Source organism: Zeus faber (assembly GCF_960531495.2).
Source record: "Zeus faber genome assembly, chromosome: 21".
Lineage (NCBI taxonomy): Eukaryota > Metazoa > Chordata > Actinopteri > Zeiformes > Zeidae > Zeus > Zeus faber.
The window spans coordinates 14,691,691-14,707,431 of record NC_137208.1 but is presented as its reverse complement, the minus strand read 5'-3'; the positions used below and the strand labels follow the sequence as shown (position 1 = coordinate 14,707,431).

Here is a 15,741-nt window from a genome sequence, read left to right as displayed (position 1 = left end):
AAACTAGTGTCACAGGTAGCATTCCCGTTGTCTTCATTTTAGCATGGCTTCAGAGTGGTCGAACAATCGATGCAACGTCCATGTGCCCAAACCCTACGTTTTTGCGGAGGAAATGCTCCGTCCACCTGAGCGTCTTTCGTTTTTGCATAGCGAAGGAAAAGAGAAAATGCTGCTGATCCGGCTGTCGTGTGTACTCGCTCCCCGGGGCCTATCCCTCTCGCTCCACTCCGCCGCCGCTCTCCGCCGTATATGTTTAGCCGGTTCTAATGTGGCCACTTCCCGTCCGTTCAGCTGCCGCGGCGCTGGCGTCGGATCCCGGCGGTCTTGTTATGCATCCACGTCGGGAGAGAGACGTTGGAATTCTCTGGCCCGCGGCCCGCGCAAGCCGCGAAGCGGTTCCAGTACGGAGCTGTTCTTGTTTTTTTTTTTTTGTTTTTTTTTTTTAATCACACCGTGGTGTGAGCCGCGCTCCTAGCTGGGATAGAGTTTGAAGACTTTGTATATCCACTCGGAGTAGAAGGCCACGTTGACGAACAGCGCCGGCTGCGAAGAGGCGCACTTTGTCCTTTGGATGCTCACGCCCACGATGACCTTGCGCTCGTGCTCCTGGCAAACCAGTGGACCGCCGTTGTCTTTCTGGAAGTGGGACATCGGAACAATCATGTCAGATAATCGCGCCAATGCATTGGGAGCGTTTCCAACTTCAAATTTGCAAGTTCCCAATTTTTCCCCAAATTTCTGAACCTTACATCACACGTCCCCTCGCCTTTCTTGCCGCCGGCGCACACTCTGCTGTCCCCCGCCTCGCCCTTGAGCTGCGCGCACATGTCGTTGGCGACCATCGGCATGGTCACGGCCTTCAGCGCGTCGTCGTGTCCCGTATCTAGGTGGGGAGGCACGAGTGTGGCGAGCGGTTAAACACACATAACGGACATCCGGCGACTTCAGAATTGGATGAGAGTGGCATGCGATGGGGCATATGGGTGAAAAAGGGCAGTACTTTTGGTTTCCCCCCATCCATACATGGTACAGTTGGTGCCCTCTTTAATGTGGCACTCTTTCACTGGGAGGTGGATGGTGGAGGCGCCCTCAGACACAGGGGCGGGCCTAAAGGACGGACGGACGGACGGGTTACAATAAACATCCGTTATTTGCATATCTTAACGCAACAGCACAATAGAAGCGGAGTCCAACAAATATGCAGGTCAGGCCGGCTAACCGAGAGATAAAACACATTTTGGGGGGTATTGCTCGCGGTGGCTTACCTTGCCAGTTTGAGCAGGACCAGGTTGGACCCCTCTGGGCCACAGATGAGACGAGAGATGTGAAGCCGGGGGCGGCGCGAGGACTCGTTGAGGTGGCGCAGACCCACCTGCACGCTGTAATCCTTCAGGTCCGGAACGCTTGGGAGAAGAGACACAAGGCGATTAGCCGCGGTTTTCTGCTGTCGGAACGTCCCGCCGACTGATTCCACGCAAAGAAGGGGAAACAGTTACACGTTACATTCGGCAGAAATCCAGTGATTTTGCATTCTACGGGGAGTATTCCATTCGGAAACCGTAGGGTAAAACTTCCTCGGCTCCCTCAAAATTCTCCATTTTAGCGGCAATAAAAATATAACCTCGTGTTTAATGGCAGCACATTCTCACTGCAAATCTACGACTACTCCAAACCATGATACCCCTGCTTTACATTTAACTAAAGAAACACTCTAACACAGAGACAGATGGTTTCGTTCAGAATTCACCAAAAGTTACACAAATCAACAGGGTTCATTTTCGGGCCATGGCTGGCTCCCACCCTTCAGATGTCACCATAAACAGTAGCCAACTCGCATCAGACATCTTGTTTACTTTGAACGACACTAGGAAAAGGTGAGCAGATCACAGGTAGGCGGTAACACCCCCCCCCCCCCCCCCCCCGGGAAGGGAGATACGTTTGTGCGACAGCTATGTGATGTATATGAGAAGAGACGTGGAGGAAAAAAAACAAAAAAAAAAACACAGAACGGTGAGATGAACCGAGAGATTACCAGGAGGTGAAGCACTGTCGGTCCGTCAACACCCAGTCCTCTCTGACCAGCGAGCCGCCACACAAGTGGTCGTTCCTGAACGGATATGTGTTGCACAGATTGCGTTGAGTGCGACAAGATCGCAATATTTAAGGAGCGGTAAAAACAAATGCAGTGAACACAGACGTGCGGTCGACAGACTTACTCTCTTTGGATGCTCACGACCCAGCTTCCATCGGAGCCCTGAACGGGATGCCCGCCAACGATTCTCGTATTTATATGCACAAAGCATGATATCTTGGGTGCGCTTGTAGCTGTAACAGGAACATATGTATCACTACAATGCGTTTGACGGACATGAACATGTAAAAAAAAGACTGGAGTTAGATATGAGGAAAGGAAGGGAGAAAAGGAAGAAAAGTTGATGAAATGCCACAAGTTCCAAGAGAATACTCACTGCTGGGTGGAGGGATGGCTGGTGGAGATGCACCTGGAATGAAAACAAAGAGGAAGTGAGAACAGGCGCAGCAGATCAGTGTTCAAAGGCTGGAATACAGATGTTGTAACCATAATCCAAGGGGATGTGCTTCAACCCTCTGATAATGTTATCACTGTTTCTCCATCGTTGTTGGAGGCTATATTGGTCAGCGACCACAACAAATTTGTTTTAATCCCCCCAAATCTTCACAGAAGACATGTTTTACATTACAGAAATGGTTTTGCAGCCAGCAAAAGGAGGGCCTGTTCAGTGCAACGCAGATTGAATCCCGCCCAAACTAAACATTGGGTCAACAACAAATAATTGACTCCAGTGTATAGACATAGATAAAAGAATGGTCGAGGAGACTTGCATCTGTTTGCCGTTACAGCGTGGCACATTCGAGGCCAATTGGACAAAACCGCGGGTGACACGTTATGCAAGAGGCCAAGTCAAGCTGCATACAAAATATCAATGCAAAAAAACTTGTACATCTTTTGTGCCTGTGAGAGTGCTGAAATAAATGTAGAAAATTCATTAGGAACTGCAATAGGTGGGTAAAGTCATGTCCTCTGCTACGTTTAACGTTGTGCATGATTTGTGCAAGTGTAAACTAGTCTCTTTGCTGTTCGGTTGACATAGCGCAGACACATCTACCGTAACCGAGGCCAGAACTCAGATAAGAGAAGCTTGGGTAATTAACTCACAACGCTTCAGCTCGCAGTAGTCCCAAGCCAAGCGGCTGTTTAAATTGGTGTGGCACCAAGGCCCATGCTTGTCTCTGTCGGGGTTTCGGCAGTAGTTCCTCTCCAGCCTCACGGGGGATGCTGCAGAGTGGGGATCCCCGCTGTAAAAGACAAACGTGCAGTTCCTCATGTTCCTTTTCTCTTTTGCGAACGGTAATCGAGAAATAACATTGTTCCACCAGAGCGCCAGCCCCAGAGTCGCGCGTGCGTTCCGAAAGCACACATGTGCACGGACACAGGCGGCCTCTTGCAAACACGAACAATTCCACGCTCGCACTGACGCACACATGTTAAGCGACTTGGATATCCTCGGAAAGTTTGAGTATGGCTTTCCTATAGGACCCCGGATCCGTTGGAAAGAGTCCGTAGAAGGAAAGGCAGAGTTTTGTGAAGAGTGCTCTGGGGAGTAGAAAAGTATGCACTCTAAGCATTCAGCAGGGCTCACACAACCCTGAGCCCGATCCTCAATGGAACAGTTTAGTTGTGCTCCTGATTTCTAGGAATTGTTTGTATAATGCGATATCTTTCGTCCCATGTTGGTCGACTTTAGTGTCATTTTTTCAGTGTCTTAATATACTGTGACGCAATTAAAACGCTACCAAGCTTCCCTTATTTAATCGCAGGGTTTTCTATGCTTGTCGCACAGAGTCGTCAACAAAAAAATGTTTTCAAAAGCTAAGCAATAGGTAACAATTTGTCTTGGGGTGAGGATCATTTCACTTCCCAGGAGAATGTTAAACAAGCCGTAGCGTTCGGCAGTTTTTCCTGGGCCGACCCCTGACCTTGAACGGTGCAGACTCGCTGGCTGCAGTCCACATGAGGGAGCTGATTGGCTTTGATCTACTTTGCTCAGAAAGCACTTCCTGGGGTCAGGGGTTGGCTCTGGAACATGTCCATCTGTCTATGCCATTTTGGCTTTTAAAATTCCTGTAAATTAAGTAATTCTAACAGCCATAGCTCAGTATGAAGTGACAGACCCCGGAGTGGGCAAACCTTCCTTCAGGGTGGGTCACTTTGTACGCACCTCGGGATTTCCTCTCATCAGCGAGATGAATAATAATTGGGCCTGATATTGACCCCTGAGGAACCTCTAATTTCTCCCGTTTGTTTTCATTACTAACTTTCATTCATTTAAAAGGGATTTTCACAAGGCAAGGTTAGCAGAGTTATCAACAAACACCCATTGACTGAGCTGAAAAGAATTTCAATCTCTTAGGCACATTTTTCAAAGGCTTAGCTGAAGCCAAGGTAACAGTGACGTACTTAGTAATTGGGAGGAGAACGCAAACTTCTGTCTCTGTTCAGTGGTTTTCTCACCTATTTATGTGATGTGACCAGTCCCCGCAGGATATTCCTGATCTAGTTATGGACAGAGTACCCTGGTAGTTCTCACCGTTGTCTTCATAACATTCTAGAAGAGGGAAGGAAAGTTATTTCAGATAATCTTGTTAGTGCTCTCATATCCAATATTTACCATTCACATTTACAATAAATAAATCTAGCAGATTTTGAGTGTGCATCTACACAAGTACACGCACATATGCACGCAGGCACAAGGACATGATCTTGTGTCGATCTTGTTTTGCACGGTGACTGTCATTTTTAATGATACTATCATAGCATAACTAAGTTTGAAGCAGACCTATATTTGTGGTTTGGATCAATTTGATGTCAAGGGCCTCTCTGCAGTTGGTGGTTCCCAAATGTAATAGAAAAGTGATGGAGGAAATTTCAATCTCGGTACGTCTCTCGTTAAACAGAACCAGACCTAGAGCCTTACAGTCTCCACAGGACCTTTTGCATTGTGACATGTGTGGTCTTTTGAAATGCAAAACATGGGAAACATGGAGAAAGGCTGGGTAAATGTCTGTCAAAGCATTATAATGCCTGATGTATTTGTACTTCCACGAGATGGAATTCACAGAGCAACATGCTGCCAAGTGACCCAGTCCTATGGGAGCAATACAGACCACACCATTTACTTTGGCCAAAGAGATTGCAATTACAGAGTTGACTTTGCAAATACACAACAAATCTTTTACTGCACCCGGTTGTTTTAATTTATTCAACATAACAAGAACACAACATGGAAACAAATTTAAAGTCGTACCCAACCCAAAATCAACCTAGAGACCTAGAGAGAGAGAGTTATTAGCTCAGAGGGATTTACTGTACTGTCTTTCACCTGATTTTTGTGGCATCTCCGCATCACATCTGGGAATCTGGGTGCAATTGGCTGTCCTTTGATTAGGGTCTGTAGTGAAGCACCATGGGTAATCTGCACCATCGGGGTTACGGCAGTAGTTTTCCCTGAGATCTCTGAAAAACACAAATATAGATGCACGGTCCACACCCGAGCAGACATACTGTATACACTGATGCACACTCTAACACACACAAAATACAGACTAAGCCATGACAATTTAATCTTTCACTCTTCCTTTTATCACTATTCCTTTCACATGTCAAGAGTCCATGCGTACAAATCGTTTACCGTGCGGCAGGAGAGAAATGAAACCAGACTGTCAGGGTTACTAACTTGCATTTGTAGTTCTGGGGATGGTAGGAGTGGTTGTGGGGAAACTGGGAGTCCCAGCGCTGACAAGTCACACCTTCCGGAGTGATGTTCATTGTGCCTCTGTAATTCGTGCCCTTTCCCTGGATGCATGATGTCGTTGCATTGACGTCTGTGTCCTCACTCGAGTCTAAGACACAAAGAGAGAGAGAGAGAGAGAGAGAGAGAGAGAGAAGAGGGTCATTGGACAGGCAGCCTAATCCTAATTGAGTAAACTAAGCAAAGCAAAAAGAAAACCATCAAGGGACAGGGGGCAGAGACACAAGGCAGGGGTGAAGAAAGGGGCTGAGACATTAATCCCAATTTTTTTTTTTTGTGTTTGCCAGAGACAGACGAACAAAAGCAGAAGCACACTCTCTTCCTTCCGGCCCATATTCTCATAAACACGACGGGAGAAAGTAACTTTTGATCGCCGCGATGTCGCCAAATCGTGTGGGATGTAGTGAGGAAAGCCTTGCAACCTGTCCGCGTCTGCATTTGAGTCAGTATCTCAAGCACATTAATATCATGAAATTACTTTTATGCAGTAAAATTTGATCTACAGCCCAGTCAATCTCACCACATCCAACCCTTCTCAGCCAACAGAGACCTTATCCTCGAGAAAACTATTCCAAACATGAATTCCATCAGATGGAATTCTACTTTTTTGGCGGCAGCGCGATAGGAGTACACAGGGAAGGGATTTCTCCACTCCGGATTTCTGTCTCTGTTTCTTTAGCCTTTGACAAATGAGTTGGGAGAATATGGAGGAGGACGGGGACTGTTTTGAAGTAGAAGAACGAGGACGGGAGGAAGAGAGGGATGTTTTGGCTTGATGTAATGCATGCCAGTGTCTGTGTGCACTGTGCGGTACAGGTCAGTGGTTTTTATCTTTCTGAGGGCAGGCATTGAGGGATATACACACATCTGGACAAATGCAGATCCTACTCCCTCGCTGTAAATCATATCATACACTGTAGTGTGTGTGCACGTGTGCGTATCTGTCTAAAAGTTTTTTTGTCTGTGTGTGTGTCTCTGTGTGTGAATGTGTGTGAGTCTTTGGGTGCTTGGTGTGTGTGTGTGTGTGTGTGTGTGTGTGTGTGTGTGTGTGCATGTGTGTGTGTGTGCATGTGTGTGTGTGTGTGTGTATGTGTGTGTGTGTGTGTGTGTGTGTGTGTGTGTGTGTGTGTGTGTGTGTGTGTATGTGTGTGTATGTGTGTGGAGAGGCTTTAACTCTCAAACGGCAAGAGTTCAGCTCCCAGGTCCTCCTCCTTTACCTTGTCTTGTCTCTTTCTCTGCCCCTTTTATCGTGCGAAAAGCGCGCCCTTCAATTTATTGCATTGCTGTGAAATCTGCCGCGCTTTAAGGAACAATAGCCACGGCGGTCAAACAAACAGCGTACGAGGCCCTCTGTCACGGTGTGAGGCATCCGTGGGTGTCGGAGGTGGCCCCCATTATGGCTCCTCACAGCCCCTTGTCATTATTGAGTGGTCTCAATAAAAATGCCCGTGCTCTCTGAAGTCACCCCTTCCCCTCGACAAACAACCTATTTACCCCTCCCCACCGAGGGAGTGGGGTTCGAGCCAAACACCACATGAAACACTCGGCAGTGTAAACAAAAAGCCCGGGTGACACAACGGGGGAGGGCGGGGGAACTCTTTTTACTCAGCTAAACCGCCACCACAGATCTGTATCTGACAATCCCCCCGATGCCACTCCCCCCCACCCCCGACATCAAAACCACTAACTGATCGTCTCCAGCCACTGACTCTCCCCACAATAACCATAGCGAAGGCTCCAGCTCAGAACCCTAACCCCAGCCGTGCCAGTGTTTGATATCTCAGCAGTGTCAAGGTCATTGGAAGCGGAAAGGCATTCAAGTCTTTGGAAGACAAAACATATGGTGAGATCTTTACCCAAACTTACATAGACATTAGTGATTCACATGGAGGCACCCATTAAAAAGCTTTTATTCTTCACACAAAAATACAACAGCACTGCAGAGGTATGGTGGAACAAGATGACAAGTTAGCTATAACCAAAAAAGCCCATGCCTCCAGAAAGCCTCTACGATCCCCTTGAGCAAATGCCCTGGAGCGAGCTAGCCCCAAAATCCTCACCAGCCTCGTCTCTGATTCCCACAGTTGGGGGGCAAAAATAGAATTGTATCACATCAGCCCCAAAAAAGGCACCCCTGTTCAGTAAAGCAGCTCAGCGCCTATCTTGCTTCAGGTTTTCCTTGGAAAGCATTGGCTCGTTGGGAGGTGAGAGGGGTCAAGACCCGGGCCTTACCACACACAGAGATGTTGCAGTACTCCCAGGGAGTCTTGGGATCCATGGTGTAGCACCACGGACGGGGGCGGTTATTTGGGTTACGGCAATAGTTGTCCTTTAAATCTTTGTCAGGATACCTAGTAGAGCAACGAAGACAAAGAAAAAGGCGTAGTGTGTCAGGGGCTCTCAGTCATCATGATTTAAGCAGAACATTCTAAAAATTGATAATGTCTACCTCTCCAAGGTATTGCTGTGGATTGCTTATGCAATAGTAATTGGGTGTGTAGGCTTTGCCTGTGGGAATCGCCAATGTAGATGAGCCACCAGCGAATTGTCACCACAAACAAAGACAACCCGCATTTCATTTAAATTGGTGCCTTACCTTTTTGGTCGGAATTGGTGTCTGCGTGGTTTTGATGAGTCCCATCTCTGACACTCCTTGCCGGTCTCTGTATGGTCCATTTTACCCCGGTAATCCTCCCCATTGCATTTCATACACACATCTGCCAACATCGACATTAATCTCATTTGTCACTTCTCTGGCCAACCATAGTTAAACTACATGAACTTTTTTAAGGCAGTGCATGAAGTCTATTATAGAGCGGTGCAATGAATTATCAGAGTGCTGCTGTTAAAATCGGCTTACGTTCTGAACACTGCGGGAGGCCACACTCCTCAACCCTCACATTGGGGTCCGTGGTGTAGCACCAGGGACCGCCCGGACTATTGGTGGGGTTGCGGCAGAAGTTCTCTCGGAGGTCTTGCTTCAGGTAGCGATCGGGGTAATACCTGGGGAGGGATGGTGTCGACATTAATTAACGATGCTGCGTGGCGCCTTAGAATGGAGTTACAGCTCGGTAGCATTCCTTGGTTCAAAGAAGCATTAGTAGACTCCTGGTTTACACAGTAGAGGACCTGGGTATTTTGTTTCATTCAGAGATTACGTACAATGTATATACAGCAGCCACATTGACTTGAAACTTGAGAAAGATCGAACTGTATGGAAATCGATAGCCCCCCCAAACCCTCTTGCCCTTCCTATAGAGTGAAACAGATTTGCGCCTTCTGCAAGATTGCCTTACCAGTTCCTGACATATTCCCACTCCCTGGGGGGCGACACAGCCAGATTCAGTCACACAACAGTAACCGCCAACAGCACAGAACAATGTCACGAATCACTTGAAGCAGCCTGAACAGCGCTTTCGCTGGCAATCTTTAGGACACATTTGAGCCCGACGTCCCTCTGCCGCGTGCTACGTTGCATCCGTTTGAAAAGGGATACTCTGAGAAGACACACCTAGCAGAGGAAAAGACGAAACGCTGTCTGACCCGAACGTATGACCACGAACAATAGGGAACAGACCACATTAAATGGACAGTATGTGAAATGCATCATCTGTCAGCACAGGATGATGAAAAGTTGGCAAGTTGAAAAAACCCCTGTTCCGAGCCTGCCACGGGGCCTTTTTCCCACCCAGGGAGAGAGACGGCGAGGGAGGGAGGGAGGGATGGAGAGAAAGAGAGAGAGGGAGAGAGAGAGAGAGAGAGAGAGAGAGAGAGAGGGAAGCGAGCGACAAACTGGAGAAAAAGGAACGATTGTGAGAACCAAAAAAGGAGAGTCTGAGAGAAAAGAATCTAAACAAATAAATGGGGTATTAGAGGAAAAATGAGCAATTCTAAAAGAGGGTAATGACATATTGAAAGACACAGTGTGCGGCGGAAGAAATTGAGTAAAACTAAGCACTGAAAGAGAAGGTGGCTAACAGCCTCACCGATGATATATAAAGAGCTAATGCGTAGAGGAGGAGATGAGGGACGGCAGAAAAAGAAAGGGGAAGAGAGCCGCCCTCCTTTTCCCTCTGAGCCCAAGCAGCGAGTCCTTTTCCGGGAGGAGTCGGCTCGGCTCCCCTCCTGGTGCCCTGGGGTTTCCACGGGGCTCCTGCGCTAATGCACAACATCATTCACCCCAGGAGCGGGAGGAAATCTGAGGGATCTAACCTCCAACGAATCGAGATCAGAAAGTGGTTTACAAAGTAAAGAGGGGTTTTAAGTCAGGCTTAGTATTTTTATGTAAATGTAAAACCGAAAAAATATATTTGAGGTTCGATGGTATGATATGAACCCGGGCAATTACGGCGCTCCCTGAAGCAGACCCAGAAAACCCGCCTGCTATCTCTTAGGCTGGAGATGTATGAGAACGATACAAGAGAACCAGGAACCATTTACCTTGTCCATTTCCCGAAAAACTGTCTGATAGGTATAAAAGTAACTGAAAAAAAACCCCCTAAATTGCTTTGGTCTGGACTGTTTGATCACGTCTTAATTCGCAATCCACTCTCTCTGTCATGTAGAAATGTAGAATTACAAGGAGCCTAAAAACTCCAAAACCCTATTTATACGAAGCTGCATCTGGCCAGAGTCCGTAAGAAGGCAAGGCATGGGAGCGAGTTTGCCATAATGATGTTGCGTTAACAGATGTTAGCCAGCTATTCATCTCCTTGCCAGAGCCTTTTCCCCGAGGAGCGCAGGCAGACACTACAGACACTGCAAGCACACACACGCCGAAAACGCAGACACGCACGCGCACACACACAGGGACGCGCGCACGCACCCACGCACGCACGCAGGCACGCACGCAGGCACGCACGCAGGCACGCACGCAGGCACGCACGCATGCTTGCTGGACTGACCGAGCTACACATTGGCTGAATTATGGATTTTATTAAAGATGAAATCTAGACCTGTACAAAAAGCTACAAAACGTCTCGCTCTCGGCACCTGGCGTTGATAGAGCAAACTGTTCGGCGACCTTTGGTCAAAGCTGCGGCATCCGAGCGAATGGAATAGTAGCAGGCCACCAAAAACGAAACGTACGTTTGAAAAAACAAAAAACAAAAGAGAAGATCTCGAGAGCTGGGTATTTACAGCTCTTCTCCTCTAAAGTGGTCCCGTTATTTGGGAATGAGTCACTGTTCCGGGAAAGGTCATGTGTTGAAGACGCGCCTACATCCTGCCTTGAGCCGTTGAGCAGGTTCCAAGGCTGGGAAGCCACCTGTAGTCAACGCTCCATCCTGTCCTCAGTGTACGGGGTGGCATGGGGGGGGGGGGATTTTCCCCACCTTGGGAGTCAGCCAAAGCCACATTATTGTTATTCAACCTAATTAAAAAGGAGGGAAACACAAGGTCTCCTTCTTCCGTCCAAAAGGTGAATTCCATCGCAAAATAATTGCTCGTGCTCCAGCGAGCATCGAAAAACACCTCTCTCAAAGCCACCGGCCCAGCGCCTAAATTTAGAGAACAGGTGGATGCCCCGCTCCTGGAGAGGAAACCTCCTGAGAAACCACCGCCCCGGCCCTCGGGGGCGATCTGTAAAGCTTGACAACAATAGTTGCACAAAACTCAAACGACGCAGGGTTCATTATGGCGGTAATCCTTAACGCAGCGGGGCAGTTTCCAGCCGGGATACCCCCTCTGTGGCACTAAATCTCCCCTAAGTAATGTTCCCCCTCAAAGTTGCGGCCGCTGACAAGCCAGGTGCATGTTGCCGGGGTATTTCGTCTGTCATCGGGACGGAGGATATGAACCGCGTGTCAAAACCAAGATCAGAAGGCCTCGGATGGAAGCAGCGGAGCCTGCAAGGGGGTGGAGGAGTGGTGCAGAATAACTGGCTGCACCGCTGTGTGTATGGAGTGTAGAATAAAGTGTGTGTGTGTGTGTGTGTGTGTGTGTGTGTGTGTGTGTGTGTGTGTGTGTGTGTGTGTGTGTGTGTGTGTGTGTGTGTGTGTGTGTGTGTAATGTGTGTGTGCAGCTTTTTTTTTTTTTAATGCGTACACATCAAAGAAGAGGAGTGAGAAAGAGGGATAGGAGGGAGGACAAAATAAGGTGAAGGGAGGCGAAGGGAGGAAAGGAGAAGGGAGGAGAGGAGAGGAGGAAAAGAGGAGGGTTAATGGAGAGAATTAATGGGGAGAGGAGAAGGGAACAGAGGAGAGGAGGGAGGAGGCAAGGGAGGGAGGGGAATGGAGAACGGAAGGACGAGAAGGGGAAGAGAGCGGGAAGGAGCGGCGAGGAATCTCCATTAATCTCCTCCCCTCTTCCCTCGCCGCCATCCTCCTCCTCCTCCTCCTCCTCCTCCTCCTTCCTCCCCTCTCCCGGGGAGGGAAGGGGAGGACGGAGACGAGCGGAGAGGCGAAGCGGGCGGAGGGGAAGGAAAGGGGAACTGGAGACGCGAAGGGAGGAGGGGAAGAGAAGGAGAGAGTCGAGGCAGGAGCGGAGCGGAGGGGTGAAGGGAGGAGAGGAGGGAGCAGGAGGCCAGGCCGGGGCTCGCAGCGCGTTCTGGGGGTTTGGGAGCTGGTGTTTTCCCCCGTCTGTCTGTGGCTGCGTGAGCTCAGCTGGAGAACAGACAGAACATGACTTCAGTCTATAAATCTCCGCACCCTCGCTCCCCTTCTCTTCCGTCTCTCTCTCTCTCTCTCTCTCTCTCTCTCTCTCTCTCTCTCTCCCGCCACCCCCCCCCCCCCCCCACACACATCCAACACACTCCGGCGAACCCTCCCCTCTCTCTTAACCTTGTAACCCACCTCCGCCACCCTCCCCATCGCAGTTAAAACGTCTCGGAACTAATGAGCGCCGCTAACGAGATCCTGGCACGGAAACGTCTCGCCGCGTTCGCCCGCCTCGCCTTGATCGGCGGCGAGGAGAGGACGCTCTTTGCGCACCTGCCGGCTCGCGGGGCGGCCGGGGGAAAAACAACGGGCTGGTTCGAACCAGGACGGGTCTGAGTGCACTGTGAGCGAATGGAGGATCAACCAGCCGCCCCCGCCCCCGCCCCAACCCCAACTCGGGGGGGGGGAGGGGGGGGGGGCGATCTGACGATCAATATATCACCTGCGGGGGTCTGCTGAGCATCAGACGCAAGGAAGCGAGGGATCACAAAAAGAGGAGGGGTCGTCCACCTTGTGATTAGAATAACAGACGTATTAAACTCTCCGCTGGTGATGGCCGCGCCGTACGCCCGATTTTGACAGCCCCCTCCGAAATGTACTTAGTGCGAGTCTCTTTGGATAAAAGCCTCCGTTGAATGATGTCATGTCACGCGATACATACAGGGGTTACATCGGGGGCTGAGACCGTCCATATTTTTTCCATACGGGGGCCTTTCCGGAAGGGACTGAGCTCGCTGATAACAACCAACCCCCCACCCCCTTGTCAGAGCGGCCAAATGTGTCGCTGCGAGTTAGGGAGCGAAACCCAAATTCCACCGGCCGACATTTTTTTTTTTTTTTTTTTTTGCCGCACGACTATTAGTGTAATCACAGAACGCTAGATAGATGGATTATATATATAGATAGATGGACCGATAGAAAGTGAGAGAGAGAGAGAGAGAGAGATAGAGGGAGAGAGAGAGAGAGAGAGAGAGAGAGAGAGAGAGAGATAGAGAGAGGGAGAGACAGACAGACAGACAGACAGACAGACAGACAGACAGACAGACAGACAGACAGACAGACAGACAGACAGACAGACAGACAGACAGACAGACAGACAGATAGATAGATAGATAGATAGATAGATAGATAGATAGATAGACAGACAGACAGACAGACAGACAGACAGACAGACAGACAGACAGACAGACAGACAGACAGACAGACAGACAGACAGACAGACAGACAGACAGACAGACAGACAGACAGACAGACAGCTAGATAGATAGATAGATAGATAGATAGATAGATAGATAGATAGATAGATAGATAGATAGATAGATAGATAGATAGATAGATAGATAGATAGATAGATAGACAGACAGACAGACAGACAGACAGACAGACAGACAGACAGACAGACAGACAGACAGACAGACAGACAGACAGACAGACAGACAGACAGACAGACAGATAGATAGATAGATAGATAGACAGACAGACAGACAGACAGACAGACAGACAGACAGACAGACAGACAGACAGACAGACAGACAGACAGACAGACAGACAGACAGACAGACAGACAGACAGACAGACGGACAGATAGATAGATAGATAGATAGATAGATAGATAGATAGATAGATAGATAGATAGATAGATAGATAGATAGATAGATAGATAGATAGATAGATAGATAGATAGATAGATAGACAGACAGATAGACAGATAGACAGACAGATAGATAGATAGATAGATAGATAGATAGATAGATAGATAGATAGATAGATAGATAGATAGATAGATAGATAGATAGATAGATAGATCTCCAGTTCAGCTATTGTGTTGCAAGAGCAAAATTGCAAGTTGGTAATAATTGTTATTGTTATTGCAGTTTGCAATCAACATCCATGATCCATGTTTTTAGTGGTTAACAGAACAGTGGTGTTTGGGAAACACTGCTTTAACAACCAATCCCATCGGCGATAAGGGAAAGATAACCCCCCCCCCCCCAAAAAAAAAGAAACCCCAGGAGAACTCACTTGTGTTCGTGGATGTTGGTGTCAGACCAGGCCTGGCAGGTGATGTTGGACTTGGTCCAGGACCTCCTTCCTCTGTAGTTGTCCTTGGTGCCGACAACACACTCCCTAATGTAATCTGGATAAGGGCAGAAGCAGAGGAGCCCTTCCAAAAAACATTTAACCATTTACATATTTTGTTACAAGTTCCCTGAGCCCCCCGGGCGTCCTCCCCGTGCGAATGTTCCAACACCGTTCGTCCAATTAACTTGATTTGTGTGTTTTTGAGCACCTGGGGCATAATTCAAGCTTTTCCCCATGTATGGTCAATAAAGCTTTTCTACACCGAGGGTTTCAAAATGTCCCCGCCGGACTGTTATTCCCAAAACAGACAACTCCCGAAAGTTCATTAAATGTCACCGGGAGGGGGTGGCGGAGGGGGTGGCGAGGCGCGGGGGGGGGGGGGGGGGGGGGGGGGGGTTGGGTTCTGTAAATTTCTGCAGTAAACTCTGCAGCGTTCTCTTAAATTCCCCCGCTGTCATTGGAAGCCGCGCGGCGACTGTAAACAATTAGATTTTTCTGTTTACGCTGGGCTGCTTGGTGTTTCTACGCGCACCTTATCCAGCGCCGGCTGTTAAGCGGTGAACCCAGAGGGGCTGGGGGAGGGGGGAGGGGGGGGGTATAGCGGCTGAGTTTATTGTGTCAACAGACAAACCAAAGATCTCAGAAAAAAAAAAAAAAAAAAAAACCTGGGCGTATACGGGGGAAGCACCCCAGCGACCGGGACTCCAAACGGGGGGAAAAAAAAAAAAAAACCCGCCGTGACTCTAACGGAAAGGGACGGCGGGTCAACGGACGGCGTCGTCTGGGAGAGGCTCTGGAGGTGACGGGCGGGCGGGGTTTACCTTTGCTTTCGCAGAGTGTGAAGTTGATGTTGGCCCGCAGCTGCGCGCCGGGGGTGAGGCGGTCAAAGGGAAGCAAGTGGCATTTCCTGTTGCGCCTCTCAAAGTGGAAGGCCCTGTGGAAGCAGACGGGAAGCGGTCGAGCGATGGCTACGTGATAAACAAAATATGTAAATATGCCTTCGGAAGAAAAAGCAACGGACACTCGAGAAGTGGGGTTTTTGAGCTTGCATCAAAATCGCTTATGAGAGGAGCCCCGTGGAGGGGGAAAGAGCGAGACGCGGTGATGGAAAGGGCCCATGAGAGGATGAGAGCATAGCGGGAGAGGGGAGGCGA

The 15,741-nt window shown here is 49.0% G+C and overlaps 1 protein-coding gene across 1 annotated transcript in view; it reads right to left on the bottom strand.

Annotated features, from left to right (window-relative positions):
* Window positions 1–209: 209 nt before the first annotated feature.
* Window positions 210–15,741, bottom strand: part of LOC307246642 (hepatocyte growth factor-like) — a gene marked incomplete at its 5' end in the record, with an annotated part of 32,116 nt that continues 16,584 nt past the window's right edge. Inside the window, 16 exon segments of the mRNA XM_080022628.1 lie at window positions 210–636; window positions 750–883; window positions 1,001–1,107; window positions 1,266–1,403; window positions 2,033–2,107; window positions 2,217–2,325; window positions 3,147–3,165; window positions 3,168–3,336; window positions 4,553–4,646; window positions 5,421–5,554; window positions 5,775–5,940; window positions 8,082–8,200; window positions 8,446–8,566; window positions 8,710–8,852; window positions 14,528–14,642; window positions 15,409–15,521. Coding sequence (XP_079878754.1) covers window positions 472–636; window positions 750–883; window positions 1,001–1,107; window positions 1,266–1,403; window positions 2,033–2,107; window positions 2,217–2,325; window positions 3,147–3,165; window positions 3,168–3,336; window positions 4,553–4,646; window positions 5,421–5,554; window positions 5,775–5,940; window positions 8,082–8,200; window positions 8,446–8,566; window positions 8,710–8,852; window positions 14,528–14,642; window positions 15,409–15,521 — 1,921 coding nt within the window. The 3' untranslated portion in view covers window positions 210–471.